This window comes from Otolemur garnettii, unplaced genomic scaffold (assembly GCF_000181295.1).
Source record: "Otolemur garnettii isolate 467f Iridium unplaced genomic scaffold, OtoGar3 scaffold00024, whole genome shotgun sequence".
Lineage (NCBI taxonomy): Eukaryota > Metazoa > Chordata > Mammalia > Primates > Galagidae > Otolemur > Otolemur garnettii.
In genome coordinates this window covers 17,745,271-17,764,260 of record NW_003852419.1, presented here as the reverse complement: position 1 = coordinate 17,764,260, position 18,990 = coordinate 17,745,271, and the positions used below count along the sequence as shown (strand labels likewise).

General features: G+C 45.9%; 1 protein-coding gene across 6 annotated transcripts in view; it reads left to right on the top strand.

The window, feature by feature from the left end:
* The first annotated feature begins 4,725 nt into the window (after positions 1–4,725).
* The window catches only part of BCL11A (B cell CLL/lymphoma 11A), a 101,047-nt gene continuing 86,782 nt past the window's right edge, over positions 4,726–18,990 (top strand). For 4 of the 6 annotated variants that reach the window (XM_003787938.3, XM_012804009.2, XM_012804008.2 and 1 more), the window contains exons 1-2: positions 4,729–5,006; positions 11,841–12,170. In XM_003787938.3, coding sequence (XP_003787986.1) covers positions 4,952–5,006; positions 11,841–12,170 — 385 coding nt within the window. In that variant the 5' untranslated portion in view covers positions 4,729–4,951. Of the gene's footprint in view, positions 5,007–7,244; positions 7,290–11,840; positions 12,171–18,990 lie in introns of those variants that run through there. The other 2 variants (XM_003787937.3, XM_023512075.1) reach the window with 2 other exon arrangements.

Sequence of the window (18,990 nt, the reverse complement as noted above, 5' to 3'; positions counted from 1 at the left end):
ATGGTTCTCCCAGAAATCTCCTTGCAGGAAGTCTGTGCCTTTGTGGAAGGTGTAGACAGTGCCCTCCAGGGGCCTTTCAGGCTCTGGGTCACACTGGGAGTAGAAGAGGGAAAAGAATTCCAGCCTTTTCCTCAAGTACAACCCCCAATATTTTAAATTCATTTTTCCTTTGTCTTAACATCCTAGCACTCCAGCTGTCAAGAACCCCAAATGCAAAACCTATGTCTAATTTAGAGTCCAAGGCTTGGTTTTATTTTTATGAAGTTGACTCTATTTTATGATCTGCCGATTGATTAGGACAAATTAAAAAGGTTAAAAAAAAAGAAAAAAGAAAGAAAAAGGACTAAGTTTAAAAGCAAGGTGGGACTGATTGTATTTTTAATCATCCAGTCATTGATTCATTTGTTTATCTTTAAGTCTTAAAGGTGTTTTTCCTAAAGGCAGACAGTGAATATTTTATTTTAATCTTGTTGTTTCCATTCAGACAGACCCTTTAACCCTTCATTCTCCAGCTCAGCTCGAATACCCGGCACCAGGCGATCCCTGGCAGAGGGCTGGGACTGTATTAACTCTCCCTCTTCGAGCTGTTTGTTGACCACATTCACGTTCAGAGCCCTGGAGCTAAAAGCACTTTACACCATAAAATAAAAGCACTGTCTTTTTTTCTAAAAGGTTACGTCTGGAGGCCACGCGGCTCATACTTCATACCGAAAACTACTGAAAGGACTATGAAATCTTCTATGATTTACACTCTCACACTGCATTAGGGTAAGGATCTATTCGACTCTAAAAATACGATGGGTTTCTAACCGACGTGAATATATGTGCATTATTTCAGAAAGTCTGTTAGAAAACTTGTCAACACATTATAAAGCATAAACCAGGACTTGGCTATTAAGTACGGAGATCAGAGGCAGAATATATACTGCAGGAAGTCCTGGGGAGTCTCCTCCGCGGGCAAGGAAAAAAAAAAAAGGAGGAGGGAAGGGAGGGGTAGTCTGTTGGCCTGGAGTTTACACGCAGTGTCGTCACCAAAGGTTTGGGAAAAGAGCCCACGGAGCGTAATTACCCTCCCAATGGAAGCAGCAAAGGTTCTGCAGACCCAAACGAAGTTAACTGAATGGGCAGAAAATAATTTTAACGTTGTCATAATTTATGACTTTCTAAAAGCTACTTCTGGAAAGGTAAATATACTTATTGTGTATCCAAGTGTGCGCATTTAAAGTGACCTTTCACCTCCTCTACAAACCACCTGCATCATTAATCAATACTTATATATTTTAAATTATCTTAAAGCAACACATTTTTATTTCTTAAACTCACAAACCTCCCCCTCCCCCACTTCTGGGCGCTTCAGCGAGCAACTAGCAGCAATGGAGGAGGGGGCGTCACCCGTAGGGGAGAGCAGCAGGGACCCGGGAGGAGGGTCGAAGACCTGGAGGGATCAAATGCCAGTACACAGCCCTGGTTTTCAGGACCTAGTGAAATTTGTCTGGGGGAGGGGCGGGAGCGGAGGGCAGTTCCCATTTCACCCTGGGCATTTTATGACGGTAAAATTAAATATATGTTAATGGGGGAAACGTCGCTGCTTACCTCTCCATTGGCACCCAGGGAAAGCAGCTGCAAAACTGGCTTTTTAATGTACGTTTTAAGATGTGGTTTCGGAAGGAACCCCCTGGAATCTGAAACAAGTGCAATAACATAGCAGACCTACTTGTAACTAAGTGCTTAATTTCCTATGATTTTTTAAAAAAGAAAATCAATAAAGTGTTGCCAGTTATTTATTGGAAATAACCACAGATAGAGGCCCTGATAGGGTGCCGGTTTTAGAGAGCACACAATTGTGTAATGAATTGTAATTGAGAAGACTGTTAAATGTGAACCACAGAACCTTTCAGAGGTAATAAAGTCATTACTTTTTACACTACAGCCAACCCCGAAAAGCTTTACACACACCATTATATATAAATCATACATATATACATTTCCACAACACACATTCTCCCATTTATATATCTTCTCTACAGATGGACTTTTATGGATGGATGGGAACAATATTCAAATCTGAAAAACCCGGTTCCGAAAGAATCTGGCTCACCATTGTTACCTGAAGGGGGTTTTATTTATTTATTTTTATTTTTCAAAGGCCTCCCAGTTGCACTTCCTTCTTCCTCCTTCACCTTCCCTCCAACCCTGCAACCGTTCTCCTCCTTGTCCTGCCTCCTCCCCTCGACGAAGACATTCTTTTGGTGGCTCCAAGGCTGCTTTAACAAGACAAAAAACACTGTAGTGGAAGAGAGATGCTGACCTGTTCTGAAGAACTCAATGGAAAGGGGAAATGGTGTCACACACACGCTCAGAGCTTTACTGCAAGGGAATCTTCCTGCTTCTTAAACAGAATTTGAGCCCCCCCTTTAAACTGGAGGGAAACACAACAAGAAACCACATTGACACAAACTCAGTCCAGCCCCCCTTGTCTCCAGTGTTAACCGTCAAAATCTCCTCTTCCTCAGAGGGTCCGAAGCTTCGCTGTGCTAGGCAAGCCAGTCATTTTCTAATGTAGTAGGTTTGAAACTTTACTAAGACGACGTAGGGAATAAACAGTCGTTTGCCAGTGAGGCTGCGAGATGGGTGAGCGGGTGGAAGCCCGGGGCCTTGGCTTAAAACAAAGCCCCCCACTGGGTGGAAGAATTTACGGAAAAGACACCCCTTGGACAGAAGAGGGGGATGAGCTGAAAGGGGTTGTGGAGTCGCTTGGAGGAGAGGGAAGGAAGGCTCCTCGATCTGCACACACGCATCCACCTGCAGCTCAGGGTCTCGCGGGCCTCAGCGACCCGTCTCCACCCTGCACCCTGTGCACCTCCCTTGGACTTGAGTCCATTTTCCTCCCCCCGCCAGGCCCTTCGCGATTTGGAATCGGAGCGCGATCTCCCCGGCTGCGGCGGCTGCTGGGTGGTGCAAGCAGGCGGGAGGCTGGGAGGCGGGAGACGCCGGGGGACTTTACAGGCACGTTTCTGAATAAACTTTCCAATCGCAGGGGGTGCTGTTGCTGTACATTTTACGTAAAACTGAAAGTATCCCACGCCAGAGTGAAGCCCGCTTTTTGACAGCGGCAGCGCGCGCGTGTGTGCGTGTGTGCATTAAAGAGACAGGGGTTTATTTCCAACAGGTCTTCCCGAATTTCCAGGGGACGTTTGCAGAAAGGCAAGAGGGGGCAGCGAGCTTCCGGGTGTGAGCCGTGAACAGGGGCACCTGGGGAGCGCGGCGCTGACCTGGGGCGGTCATCTCACCACCTTGGCCTCCCGGCTGCTCCTGCGAGCGTATCGCGCTCTCTCCATTCCCTATTTTCTCTTTCCCCGGGTAACAGCACAGGAACAGTTGTGCTTTGCCCGTAAGAAACATTTTTCTTTCCACCCCTCTGTGCTTTTGCAGTTGTTTTGGAGTGGGAGGGGGTGTGTCCCTTCCTGGGATTCGGCTCCGGGACCTCCCGCGGTACCAGGAGCACGTTCCCAGGGACTGGGACTCCCGGGACTGCCTGCGCTTTGTCCTCCGACCCTCAGCAGCTCGGAGAGGTGGACGCTACGGCGCCTCCCTCACCCTGGCCCCCGGCGCTCCCCTCCCGGGGCTGGAACGGGTTCCGACTCCGGCTCTTCGTTCTTTATTCCTCGGCCTCTCTTTCTGCGACCCTTGGGAGCCGGAGATTCGGTGCTTCCAGTTGCATTCAGCCCCGGTCGCTTATCGGGGCGCCCCGATCCCCTGTCTCTGTCTCGGCCTTGGGGGCGCCCTCCTGGCCCTCCGGCCCAGGCCTGCTACGCCTTCCTCCCCAGCCCTCTTCCAGGCCAGTCGGGTTCCAGGAGGTCCGGGCATTGCCCTTCCGGACCCGAAACCCTCCAAACTTGGGCTAGATTCGGTTTCGCCGCGCGCTCCCTCCCACCTCCCCTCGCCCACTGAGGAGCTGTTAACTTGGAGGCTCAGCTCTCAACTTCGGTTGATTTTTCTTTGCTATCCTCTCCTCGGGCAAAGTTTCCTGAGCGCTGCCGCAGGCTCGGGGCTTTCAGTTCGGCCCCTGGCGTCTGCACGCGGGGAGCGAGCGCGGCGGCCGCGGGGAGGGGAAGTGGGTGTGCGCACAGAGGAGGGTGTCCGGGAGCAACTCTACCTGGCTTCCCTCCGCCCGCGCTTCCCCAACCCCAGGCTGCAGGCTCTCGCAGCACTCTAGCTATATTTTCTTAAATAATCTTTCATTTTAGGGCCCGCGTGTCGGGGGGGGGGAGCAGGGGGCCGTGTTTGGCCCCCCCCCCGCCCTCTCCTTTCACCCCCGCCGCCCTTTTCTTCTCTCACGGCCACGCCACCGCCGCGGCGCTCGCTGCGGCCACTGGTGAGCCAGCGGCCTCAGCGCCCCCTCCCCTCCGCCCGCCCCTCCCCTGGGGGCCGCGTCTGGCGTCCGCGGAGCCCCCCGCCCGCACCTCCCCCGCCCCGCACTGGCCATTGGCTTGTCCTGGTCTCTTTTTCATGTCCAGCCCCTGATGTGTGTCCATTGGTGTGAGCTTCCCCTTCCCTCCTCCCCTTCTCTCCTGCTCGCCCTGCCCATGTTTTGTGTGTCTCTGTCCATCCAGACTCCTGACGTTCAAGTTCGCAGGGACGTCACGTCCGCACTTGAACTTGCAGCTCAGGGGGGCTTTTGCCATTTTTTTCATCTCTCTCTCTCTCCCTCTATCTCTCTTCTCTCTCTTTTTTTTTTGCTTAAAAAAAAAAAAGCCATGACGGCTCTCCCACAATTCATCTTCCCTGCGCCATCTTTGTATTATTTCTAATTTATTTTGGATGTCAAAAGGCACTGATGAAGATATTTTCTCTGGAGTCTCCTTCTTTCTAACCCGGCTCTCCCGATGTGAACCGAGCCGTCGTCCGCCCGCCGCCGCCGCCGCCGCAGCCGCCCGCCCCGCAGCCCACCATGTCTCGCCGCAAGCAAGGCAAACCCCAGCACTTAAGCAAACGGGAATTCTCGCGTAAGTAACCCAATAATAGTAATAATAATTATTAATAATCACGAGAGCGCGCAGGACGAGAGGCAAGAGCGAGGGGGAGAGAGGGGTGTGTGCATGCATTTTTAAATTTTTCACAAGAAAAACCTCCAAGAGTCGAGGCAAAAGAGTAAAAGGGGAGGAAAAAACCCTCATCCCATCTCAAACCACAGCCGTGTGTGCACTTTTGAGATAGCACGCACCTTTTAATTTTATTTAATTTTATAAAGATTTGACTCCTCCTCTTTCCTCCTTTACGCCGCTTTATTTCTCTTTTCAGAAAGGAATGCAATAATCCCCCTTCCCCAGTTTTGCAAAATAATGAACAATGCTAAGGATGCGAACAACTCACAAGCAAACCTGGGGGTGGGAGCTGGTGGAGAAAGGAGGTTTGCGTCCACTCTCTGTAGGAAAAGGGGGGTGGGGGAGAGTGAGTCCAAGTCTAAAAAACAATTCCCGGGGAGAAAAAGAGGTGAGACTGGCCTTTGGGCACCAGCGCGCTCACGGTCAAGTGTGCACGGGGAGGAAAGTAGTCATCCCCACAATAGTGAGAAAGTGGGACTGTGGAAAGGTGCCTCCGGCGCTCCCGAGTCTGCGGAGTCAGGAGAGTCAGGAGAGGGGCCGCAGCGGCTGGGAGAGCCGGGTGACCGGGAAAGACCGGAGACACGGCCGGCGCTGCCGCCTTTTGTTCCGGCCCGAGGTGGGTGTTTGTCCCGCTGCCTTTTGTGACGGCTCCTCGCGCTTGCCCTCCCGCGCCGCCGCCGGGCAGGAGCTAGGGCCGGGGGAGGAGGCGGCCGTGGGCACGCGGGAGAGGGAGGAGGGAGCCCGGACCGCTACTGCCCGGCCTGCCGCTGCCCGCCCCTCCCGGCCGAGCCTTAGAGGTGGCGAGAAGACGTGCAAAAATAAAATAAAATAAAATAAAACAAGGCAAGAGAACATACACTTTCTTGCCCCCAAACAGAAGCCAAACGTTCTGCCAGTCCTTTAATGCAACGCTCTTCTTTTTGACTCCCCCACCCCCCCTGCAAAAAATCATCTCTAATCGAGAAAAAAATTTACAATCACCACCTGCCCCCCAAACCCCTTCAGTTGCAAACTTAGGGCGCCGGCGGCACAGAGAGGGAGAGAGGAACTCCCTCCTCTTACTATTTTTTGGAAGATTTTCAAAAAAAGTGGAAGTGGATTTTGATTGGGAAAAATCTCGTGTCTGAATGTTTACAAGCACCGCGTGTGCGGGAGCCTCCTGCCAACAAACAGACTGAGGACCGAGCGCGGCGCGGCAGCCGGAGAGCAGGCGTGGTGGCGGCCGGGCCTTGCTCCGGCCTCGCCGGACCCCGCCGCGCCCCAGCTCAGCCCAGGATCGCCCATCCGGCGCCCGCCGCCCACCCGCCGGGCACCGCGGCAGGCCACTCAGTGACTGTGTTTCAGCCTGGCCCGTGGTCCCCATCCACCCCCAGCACAATGCCCAGACCTTCTCCCGACCTCCCAGACTGAGAAATCTGCTGGGTGAAACTCGGCTTTACAAAACATTTTTATTTTGCAAAGCCACAGAAAAAGCGTGTTCTGCGCAACCCCTCCCCTCCGCCCCAGGTGCTCTCTCAGATGTCTCTTGTCCACTGCTCAGGACTGCGGGGAGGTCACCACGTGCTTTCCCTGCCCCCTCCCACCGGGTCTGGCCCGCAGCCCCGACCGCCAGAGCGCAGCCAGGCCAGGAGTGGGGGGCAGGGGAGAAGAGTCTAAGAGTATGAATTTTGGGAAAGCTGGATCCCAGGACCCTGCGCACCCCACCCTTGGTTTCTTGTCATTACTCTGGGCCTGGCCTGGTCTGGGGTGCTTGTGAGTCTACATTAGGGGGTGGCGGGGGTGGTGGTAGCTGTCTCTGGCTGAGTGCTTCTAGAAAGGCGGGCGGTAGGCACTTAGGAAAGTTTGGCAGCAAGGGAAAGGCGTTAAGAGGGCCCTCACCCCCCACCCCATTTATGATTCTTATTTTAATTTTTGATGTAATTTTATTTAAAGGACCACCTATACTAGGTTCTCTTTTTTTAAAGGGGTGTGTGTGGGGGCGCACAGGGAATTGAATTTTTCACTGGGCCCTGGAACTTGTCATACACTTCGGAAGCTCCCCCGCCCTGGCACGTTGCGGGGCCCTCCCTCTCCCCACCCCCGCGCATCCCTCCCTCACGGCTCTCCCCCGCCCCCCACTCCCCCGGCCGCGCCGGATGCGGATCAGACGCGGCGCGCGGCGGTGTGAAGTTACAGCCCGGCCAGGTACCGGCGGGAAGGAAGGGCAGCCTTCGCAGGACTCGGGAAAGCCGGGTCCTTCTTCCAAAGGATGCAATGGGGGCTCAAAGGAAGGACTGGGGCGCACAGTCCGGGCTGCTCCCTCGTACCCTTCCCCCTCTTGGGTCCATCTCAGGATACTCAAAGATGGGAGGGTTAGTCCCCTCTCCCGTCCCGGTGTGGGCACTGGGTTAAAGGGCCAGTTGGGAGGCGGTGTGGGGGGGGCGCTCCTTTCTCTTAATTTTGTGGGTGCGCAGAGGGGGCAGGAGCTATTCCAGTCCTCAGGACCCCCCTCCCCCTACCTGGGCCGAATAAGCCATTCGGTCGCTAGGAGGCAGAACAAGATCAAGAAAGCTCAGCGAACTTGAACCTGTACCAGAGCCTCCCCCACCTCCTGCCCCGCGATTCTCGTCCGGGGAGGGACGAGCTTTGAGAGGGTGGGGGTGGGGGGCGAACGGTTAGGCAGAATTTCCTTTCTTTCTCCCATTACTCCTTATGTCTTTGTTCTTCATTTTGACTTTAAAAATGCTTCTGGCCAGGGCCGCGGAGAAGCGCCCGGGCGCGCTGCCGACACCCCGGTGCGCGAGCTGAGTAGACCAGCGCGCGCCGGGCGAGGAGTGGGGTGCAGTTTTCGCTTTCTTTCCGGGCGGGCATTTTTGGTAGGGAGGAACAGGGAGTGCGCGCTCTTGGGCTACAGGGCATGGTCGAAGGGAGGGATATGGCAAGTTTGCCCTTAGTCTCTAGGTTCACTTTTGCCGTCTCATCCCCACGCAAAGCACAGACCTTAGTGGCCGTGGCGCGGTTGCCGGGTGGCTCTGCAGACTGACACCCCATTCCCCGCCTCCCGCAGCTTTGGCCTCGGAGCCCGGAATCACAACAATAGTAATAGTTATCATCATAATGATGTGGGCAAGCAGCGTCATTAATAATGAATAATCGCTGCCGCCGCTGTGCGCACACCCAGTGCCCAGAATTGCGGGGAAAACGTATTTGCAGAGATCTCCCACAGTAAAAAGTGTTAAGCGTGCGGACACGAAATGAATTTCATGATCCGCGCTTGCAGAGTGTGCGGTGATAACGAGTCTGCACCAACTTAACCAGTCGGGTTTTCCAGACCTCACGTCCTTTTTAATCAACTGTAGGGCCAGAAGAACCGTCGTCCCGCGGCCGGGATGCAAGGGCGTGGAGGCAGCAGTCGGGGCCCCTGGCTGCCCGCTGCCCTTGGGCCCCGGGCTCCGAGGCCCAGCCGCCGCTGTTGCACGTGCTCGCAGCGAGCGCGGCGGGAGCCTGCATCCTGCACGCTGCTCGCTTTGTGCCTTTGAGTCCCGGCGCCCAACTTCACTTTCTGCGCGGTCCACCCCTGCCGGGCCTCCTGCCCTGGGCCTGCAGCCCCCGGCTTCGCTTTTGTTTCTTTGCTTTTCCTCTCTGCATTTCAGCCTTCCTTTGCTTCTTTACCCCGTTAAGACAATCAAGGGGAAGGACTCGGAAAGCAAACTTGAAACACATCTCCCTTTATCCTCCTCCCCCTTCATCATCCTTAGCAGTCCTTCTTTCCCCTGCTCCTTTCCAACATTTCTTTTAAAGGTTCTTTTCTCCTTAAATTTGTTCTTTTGCAACTACAGAGAGAGCAAAGAGATCTCAGTCTGCCGCTGGAACGCTGAGACGTTCCGGGCTGCCTTGCTATTTGAACGCAGAAGCATTTTATTTTCTACTTCTTCCTCCCCTCGTAGAGAGAATTCACGGCTAATTATTATGATTATTTGCCCACTCCCTTCCACTTCAATCGAGGACTCCCTGCTTTGTAGCCGGAGTTTAGGCCTGAGCTTAGAAACGATGGTATTGTGGGGGAGAAGGAGGATGGAGTCGAAGGGGAGGGGGGGGCTAAATGACTGAGGTTAGGAAGGTTTTTCGGAAAGAGGAATTTGCATTAAAATGCAGAGAAATTATCAGATGCCCAGAAAGGAAATGTTGATTGCCACCAGAAAAGATGTCAATGCAAATCAGTGGACTATACCAAGAGACTTGTATTTTCATATTTTCTTTGTGTCCCACTTTGTCTGATTTTTAATGATATAGCAGCAATAATAAAAACACGTTTTGGTATTTCTCTGAATATCACTAGCCAAATGTTTTGCAAGAAGATGATGTTAAATGTATTTCATACATTAGGATATAATTCTTGTTAATTAGCAATAATTTACGTTAAGAGCATAGAAAATGTTGAGGTTACAGGTTTTATATCTGTACATTTGATCATCTTGTTATTTTCAAGAACTTTGCCTCCTATAAAATTAATTAGGTGAAATGTGGAGGTGTAATCAGCAACCTCTGAATTACCACTTCATTTCCTGGTTTTGATTGTAAATCAGTTCAGTCACTACATTTAGAAGACTTTAACCAAGTCTGTTTTGAACCGCATTACCTTTAACTGTTTGATACCTAGGAAATTATTTTATTTTGCTCCTAAATAATATTCCCACTTTCAGAAATGTGTCAAGCCTTGGGAATTAAAAAAAAAATGAGTCTTAACAGTGGAATTAAAAAAAAAAACAGTTTTTTTTCAAAGGTGCCATGTAATACTAACTTTAATAAAATAATATACGTTTCCTGAGTCTTCCTTCTATCTGGAAACCTCAGAACTTGTAGTTAATACTAAACAAAAAAGCCACATTTGTCAATCCTTATTCAAATAGCAGGGATATTGGCGAATGACTTCCCTATTCAATTCAGTTCCTCACTTGGTCAAAATGAAAGCAAATGTAGGAGAAAATGACATAAAGGCACAACGCAGAAGCGCTCCTGTTTGTCTCCTTTTATTTGGAAAGCATGCATGTGTAGTCTGTATTTATCTTTTAGTCAGTATGCTGGGCAAAGAAACATAAATGCTTACTTTACTGTCTTTATTAGTAGGAATATAACCTTCATATTCCTGTGGTGACCTTATGTTAAATTAGAAGGAGTACCAGAGGCTAGAAATTATGACATGTCCTACTTGAGCACAGGTGCAGCTAGGCAGGGCTCTCTCAATATTATTTCACCTAGCACATCTGGGAGTTACTCTAGATCTTCCCCCTCAATATTCAGCCTGGGTAGGGTTGAAATAAATTTAACCTGAGTTCACTGGATTTTTGCACTTTATCAAAATCTGTTCCAATATTCTACACTCAAATTAAAATCTATTTTTTGATTCTCTGTGGCTTTAAGTTCATTAAATGTGAAATTGGCAGCTTGCTAAAGAAGGTCAGACTGATTAACTGTTTAAGACTTGTACATTTTCTGCTTCAGTTTTATTAACTGGCAGCATCCTGGATATGTTTTGTATTTTGTGATTTTTTTTTTTTTGATAAAGCAAGAATAAGATTTCTTGAGTAGAGACTTATCAATTCTCTTTTCTCCTTTGGAAGGTTAAAAACATGATAGAAGCTAGGCAAATAGATGGTGGAGTATTTTGGTGCAAAGTTGAAAAAAAAAAAAGCAAACAGGAAAAAAGACATGCCTACCTTGTTATAGCATCCGCTAGTGATTATGTGTGCAGAAATAGTCTCATAATGAAGCATTTTGGAGCTCATTCAGAAAATTAGTCAACTTTGACAACATTAGGGGAAGTATTTCAAGTCTGAAGAAAGGACTTCTTAGCCTTGTTCTGAAATGTGGTGTTTGCTTGACCATTCTGATTTTTGTGTCATGGATGCTACCAAGTGCAAACATGTTTAGAATATTTTGGGCATTCCTTTTTCAGAATAGAAAAAATGACTAATTGGCTTATTTTCTTAAGTACTCAGAAGTATCCCATTTAGCTAATGTGTCTGAGAAGAATTGCCAGTGAATTTGGTATTTCTTTGATTTTGTGGCAGTGTTGAGAGTGAGATCAGAAGGGTTCTTGGCAGTGCGAATTATGCTGCGTTATGATTATTATTTAGATCCATTTCCTAGGTGAATGTAGTCGTTTTCTTATTACGGCAGTGTAAATGTGGCACATTTTTTGTGTGATGTAGTAGCTTTCTAATTTATGAATCCATGCTTGTATATTTAGGAGTATATACATTCACACACAAAGGGGGTGTGTGTTTATTCACTTCTCTTTTTGTTCTTTGGCACAATAGACAAGTTAGTGTATAGGAAAAAAGAAACAAATTTGGTTTGGTTCCACGTTTTTACCAGTTTTTCTTGTGGTTATTACTTAAGCTTTTAAAAATGTCCCCGTGTTAACTATTTATTTAAGTCGCATTCTTTCTAAACTTATAAACCATACACATTTGTGTTGTGTGTGTGTGTAGGGGGTGTTTTCTCTGGAGTTAAGCAAGTAAGACTGTTTTCTTTAAATACGTGATGATGTGCCTCATTAGTAATTGTGCTTTCTTGTTGATAACCTCCACATCCTTGTACATTTGTATGCTCACATTTTCTAGATATGATATAGAGAAGCCTAGAAACACTTTATATAATGTGGTGGGATGGGATGGGGTTGAGAATGTGTTTTTCCTCTTTTCTCTCCTCTCTGACACTCTAATAATTGTGCTTTTGTTTCTCCAACCACAGCCGAACCTCTTGAAGCCATTCTTACAGATGATGAACCAGACCACGGCCCATTGGGAGCTCCAGAAGGGGACCACGACCTCCTCACCTGTGGGCAGTGCCAGATGAACTTCCCATTGGGGGACATTCTTATTTTTATCGAGCACAAACGGAAACAATGCAATGGCAGCCTCTGCTTAGAAAAAGCTGTGGATAAGCCACCTTCCCCTTCACCAATCGAGATGAAAAAAGCATCCAATCCTGTGGAGGTTGGCATCCAGGTCACGCCAGAGGATGACGATTGTTTATCAACGTCATCTAGAGGAATTTGCCCCAAACAGGAACACATAGCAGGTAAATGAGAAGCAAGGAGAAAAGCTGTTTGCATGTTTTCTTTTCATTTTCAGAGGTGCTGTAGCCCAGCAGGAAGGAGTGGTGAAGTGCTTTCTATATTTCTCTCCACGTGACTGTCCATGACAGCCCTATAATGTTAAAATAATCATTCCTATTGCTTATGTCCAGAACACGGGAAAATATTTTCCACCTCACTGAGTCAGATGTAGGCAGAATAGGTACACACACCTGACACCCTCTCTCTGGATCTGCTGATTCTGAATTTCTTTTCTTCTCCCTCCTGGCCTTTTCATTTTAAAGTGTTGAACCTTACTCTACCTAGTCCAGTTTCCAATGTCCATTTCTGGCATTGGCAACGTGTCAGGGGCACTGTGGCCATATAGACATTTGTAGTTCAGCCAGGGACCTGCTTGGCTCAGAATACCTACCTGGTCAGGCCCCCCTAGGGGTGTAGTTAGTTCCCAAGGCTTCCCTGAAGTAGGGTGGGCTGGCAGGGCAGTTGGGAGGAGGTGGAAAGAGTTAACTGAGCTTCAGGGCTAGCCTTGGATCCATATTGGCTGTCAGCCTGTATGGGGCTGTAATTAAACACAGCCCTGTGGTGGGATGACACTGTGACCTTGACTTTAAGATGCCATTTTCGACTGGCCAGGCCAGAGTAGAGAGGGCAGTTGCTGAAGCGCACAGACATGCTTACTCGAAAAGTTTAAGGGCATGTTGGAAATTTCAAAAGGTTGGTTTGACAGGAACGGCTGCTCCCTGCAGCCTGCCTCCTCAGCTAAATGATAAATGCTTCTCTGTGCTCTCTCTTGTCTCTGATGTGGTTTTGACAGATGTATCTTGATTTTGTTTGTGGTTTACACAGCCACATGTCACCCTTACAAATGTCCAGTCCAGACTCCACTGTTTCTATTAAAACCCAATCTAAAAATTTTCTTGAAAAAATAAATACACATACTCAACAGCTCTCCCTCCTTCAGTTAATTTTAGCAGGGAGGTAGCTAGGTGTGTGGGTATCTCTGCAGCTTAAGGGAAAAGGAATTAAAGGCCAACTGAGGGACTTAAGTTCCCTAATCTGTGTTGTGAATAGCAACACTGTGTAGTGACCCTCAAAACAGTTTTTTGATTTAGCACATTAGACAAAGTAAATGCAGATTCTGTGATGATCAAAGCACCATGCCTATAAGTAGATCACTTTCTTCTATCTATCCCCTACACCCCAAAAGGCAGGTTTGTTCAATTTTAGGAAAGGTACTGCAAACAGTCCATCGATCCGTTGGAACCTAGTTTGACCACAGAGTTGAACCATAATAGGTCAGTGGTCCAGGGGGGATTAAATGTCCTATTATTTCTCTTCTCCCCCTCTGAAATTTGATCATTAAAATCAAACATGGCATTTTCTTTCTTTTTTTAATGCTTTCTGTAACAGCACTTAGATACTTTCCTTTTAGTGAAATGAGAAATCTGCTACCAGGGAAGCTTCATTTACAAAGTATTTTTCTTGAATCTACCACATTTAGTTTATGTGACATGTAGGTTAAGATTTTATCTCCCCCTACCCCACAGTTGGAGATGGCAGTGACCATTTCCATGTGCTGTCTTGTGACTGGAAGGAAAATGAACAGAAGTGTAAGGCATGATTAATGAAGCAAGAGCAGGCGGAAGGGGATTTGTCGTCTTCGGAGATCCAAAGCCTTGCTAAATCACCAAATATGGAGTAACACTTGCGTGATGTAACATCGTATTTACATATCGAGCTGCTCGTTTAAAAGACAAAACACAGTGTCTGTCAAGCAAGAATTAAAACCACACTTCTTACTGAGGTCCCAAATAGGTTATTCAGTCTCAGATTAACCAGCTTGAAAATTCTGTGCCTCTGTACTTAGAGGAAGAATCTAAAAGCTGGGAGAGGGGATGCCTTTTATATAGTTAAGGCTTTTTACTGTTGCAGTTGTGGGGCTACATCGGGAAAGAAAAGATTTTTGCTTAACTCCCTGGTTGGCATAACGGTTCTATGTTTATTTTTTTTAAGAACTAGTACAATAGCAGAATCTAGATGAAACCCTTCCCTGCCCCCCCCCCTCCGAAACCACCCAAATTTAAAATACATTTTATAGGGTTAAAACTAAATAATTTCACTGAGATGAAAAGCTATTTAAGGTGTCTAACATATTCAATGGGCGCGCCAGTGCTGTGACCCAGGTGGGGTAAACCTTTTATGCATGAGTAATTACCAAGTTTTAATTTCTTTCATTGGATTTAATCACCTGTTCCTGCCCTGGAATTGGGTGAACATAAATAGTGTGGTCACATCTTAAAGTGAGATGTCAGTAACTAGACTCATGATTTCTTATAATTCACAGTAATGAATTAAGAGTTTCCCATAGTGAAATTAACATTCTACCATTGCACGTAAATTGTGATGCTCTGGCCCTCAGGTGCTCCTGAAGCAAAGTTCTGGAAGATGGCTCTGTATCCCCAGCCCATTTCTTGAAAGCATGTCTCCGCAATTTCAAGTCAGCTTTTCTTTTTATGATGAGGAAGGAAACAATAACAGTAATCATTCAGTAGATATTTGAATTGTGTCACAAAAAGGACAACAGAAGCAGTGCTTTATATTAGGAAAGAGATATATTGATGAATCTCTAGAATATGTTTGGCAGTCACATAAAAGGTAGTCATTTAAGCGGGCTGGGTAGGAAAGGCCTTATTAAAGAGATGTAACTTGGATTTGAGTTCAGTGTGTGCCTGTGCCATTTTATAGGCAGGAAGCAAGAATAAAACAGTGACAGATCTTCTTCCTTAGATAAATAAAGCTTACAATTCAGGACTGAAAGATAGGAGAATAAGGTAGAGCTCTTCAAATCTTCAGTAAAATAGTGTGCATTTTGACTGTACACAGGCCTCTCCAAGCTGAGTATTTTTTTTAGAGAGGATGCTTCTTACTTGGTGAATGGATGGGTATGTCCTCCTCCCATTCATCCATGTACACATGGTAGCTATGCACGCAGACGTTGACTGGGTTGCTTTTTTCATTTTATTCAAATATTCAAAATGTTGTGTGACTGTGATCCATTGAGACTACTGAAATAGTATTAATTTAACTGGAAATTAGCAGCTTATATTGTGTAGGCCCAGTTCATCATTATGTGTTCAAATATCCACCATCAGATATCAGGAGCCTTTGACTGGCAATCAGAGCTTTCAATAGGGGTTTTGTTTTGTTTCATATTTTTTCATATTTTGTGATGGGGGAACTACTCACCAAAGATTAGTGAATGTAAAACTTCCATTCCCTCAAAGAAAAGGCCAAAAATCTCCCCATAGTGTCAGATTTGAGGTTTTGGCTTATTATACATAGGAATATTTAAATCAGGGTTGGGCTATCATAAAGTTAGCTTTTTCTGAGAATGGGGAAAAATATGACAAGTCCTATAAAGTGTAATAATGTCTGCTACTATTGATCTATCGCATTTTTTTCTCCTTAAAATCACGAACCTCAATATTTTTATCAGGATATTTAAAGTTATTTGCCTAGATAGTGCAGCTGATATTTAGATAATGATATGTAAGACAGGTATTGTAATGAAGGGGGAAATACTAATTCAAAATGGAAATACCTTAGTGTGTTACTTAAAGGTAAATCAAGAACAAGATCCATGTTTTTCAGAATCTAGAAAATCAACTTGCCTTTTATTTTTGTACCCATTCTGATTCTTTCCTGGCTCAGACTGAACTGAAGGATGTATTTGTGTACTTTACGGTGTATTTGTAAATGAGACTATAAATTATAGTATTTTATTATGACTACTTATTTTTCATTTCTCTTTATTTGTGTGATTCTGAATAAAAACTTCTCACCTCTGAAGTGAATTTTGAGCATGGCAGCTAAAGCAAAAAATACCCCCACCCCCAAGCCAATATCCTGGTCAACATTTATTTGCCTTAAGAATCCAGAGAGTAGAGAATATTGTTTCCTAACAAATATCTAGGATTTTCATAGAAAGCTTATGTTTGTGAGGCTACTATCCAAGGACTCAACATTCCTGAAACTGGGAGAGCCCTATATACAAGCTGTATTTGTAAATAAGACAGAGAAAGGTTGTGAACTGGCAGCTTGGATGTTTTGTCAAAGTACAATGTCAGAGAAACTCTTTCTAAGACAAATTGTAAATAGAACTGTCACAGTGATTGCATGATTGAGCCACAGAAGTGTCCTACAATTGTTGGCATTGTCAGAGGACTTTTGAAAGCTTAATTAAACACAGTGGCCGGCATGGCTGCTAAATTTACTTCGGAAAGCCAAAAGGGAAAAAAAAAAATCTAAAATGTAGCAGATCCCAAAGATCCCAAAGTTCTTCAGACGTTCCCCTTTTGGTGACACAGAAAAGATGCATTGTGCATTTTCCTAGTCGTCTTTTATAAATAATAGTTTTGAGAATAGGTCCACGTGATATGAAGATCATCCTGTGTGTGATGTGGAGATTGTGTTAGTTTTTCTGTCTCCTGCTGTTACAGACAGTTAATGTAAAAATGGCCTTTTATTGGAAACACAAATATGTATTCACTTCAAGAACAGGAGCAGAGGGGGACAAAGTTTCCCTCCTATTCTCTGTGTTTATTCTGTGGATGCTTAAAAAAACAGTGCTGTAATTTCTTAAATCACCCCATTCCTTGTTGTGTTGCAAGTTGTGCCTTTTACTATAAAGAATCTGAAATATGTTTTACACACCGTTCTCCTCGTGAATGTGGCATTTAATTGTGGAGCTGTACATGGTCTGGAAAATGCAACTGGGTGTAGAAACGGGCAGGCCGGGTCAGGACAGGCAACCTTCAGCTCAGGGAAGAGGCGAGTTGGATGCATATTAATGGCACATTCTGGAGTCCTGGAAAATCATTAATTTCACACTGCAGCCTCCATAGAGTTTGGCGAGTGTGGGAGTACTAAATTGGGGTGCACAACAGACATGTGAATCCTAGGCAATTTCGGATTTTCATGATTTCTTAATGGAAGTGTTTAATAAAGAAGAATAGGTAAATGGTGGCTTTCCACGTAGTCAGTGAGAAAGGAAGAAAGTTTGTGGCTTTCCTTTGGGGGAAAATATTAAATTTAACTGAAGTAGAAAGCACTGCCAGGGAGATGCACCGAGATTGTGTCACTTGCTGTTAATTTAATCTACTTTACTTGGTCTGTTCACACCCTTTATTGCACAAAGAAATCATTTGACAAAATTTACCCTAAGCCCAAGTCTGTTTTTACATACAGTAGTACCAGCTTTGTGCAATAAAAAGCACTTAGCATCAAGCTGGACCCAGCCTGGCACCTTGCCACTTTTTTAGCATGAGATTTAATCACCAAGGATCTTTAGTACCTTTCTGCTTGTTCAGATTTCGTTTGGGTCATGGCTATGTCAGCAGGGTTGTTATTTCAAAGATTTAAAAAAAAAAAAAGATTCTAACTTAGAACCCACTTTTGACATTATTTCAAATCAAGCAGGTTTTTGTGTCATGTGCCAATTTGGAGAATATTAATAAAGTTCATAAAATACGTTCAGACTATATAATTTAATGGATAATGACAAGCATTTTTCTTTGTAATACAAATAGGAAATTGACCATTGTATCTCTCCAGGCTCCTTGTTTACCTGAAGCCAGGTAAATAAACATCCTTAAACAGCTTTTCCCCTTCACTACCAGGCTATAGAACACTGGCCAATATCAGTAAATTTACCTTTGTAATTTGCCACATAGTTTTTACGATGTGACCTAATTAATTTGAGCATGAACCATATTATTGCTACTGGAGTCATTTTCTGTCACAAACTTAATTTCCAGGAAATGTAACCTGACAAATAAGAATTCTTTAGCTCTCTACATGTGCTCCTAGAAACCAAAGAAAAATTTAAAATAATAATAATTAAAAAATGCCAGCATTATTAAAGCCAGTATGCTTGATGCCAAACTCAATTTGAAGCCAGTAAACATCAGACTGTATTTCTAATCAGTTCGAGAATGTAACGGGTTCCACACTGGGTTCACTGGAATTCGTCTCCCTGCTTTTTACTGGCCAGCTGCACTCCCTATGCATTTTTAAAACATTTCAGCAGAGGCTTTTGCTGTTCTTAGCAGGGTTAGTAACTTGGGGTCTATTTCTGAGCTCATTCGTCATTCTGCGATGGCATTGAGTTAGGTTGGCAAGGGAAGGATTTGAGGCATGGGGGGTGGTGAGGTCACTTCTGATCCCAGCAGGGAATAGGTGAGCTTCATTTGCCTTTACAATAGGCGCACAGTTACTGCACCTTGGAGGAGCTCTCAGGTGCTGCTCAGATGGGCGCATGTAAATGCCCTGTCAGATGCGGAGCCGGAATATTAATGCTTCTTCCACCACCGCACCGTAATAAAGCTGTACACAGCAAGCTTAATATGCAGCTAGTCTGGGGAATTGTATAAACTTAGATAGCCCAGTGTGAAAGACAGCAATGGAAAAATGCTCGCTATGCCACCGTTCCCATTCTTGTTCTTCTTTCATCCAGAGCAAAATGAAAACATCATCCTTTCCTCCTTGGAGTTGTCTCCCCAACTCTGCCACCTCCCAGTCCCCACCACCAGAATTTGTTGCATGTGCTGGTATGGAGAAATGCAACATAATTTGTTTCATATGGTTAATTACAGGCGTTTGAATATTTAAAATTTTAAATAGCCACAGTTCCAGCTTTTCCTGTTAAAAGTATGTGATTTGAACAAAGGGAGTACAGTGTAAATATTTGTGGTGATTTGCAACACCCCTCTTTCCCCATTAAACACACACACACACACACACACA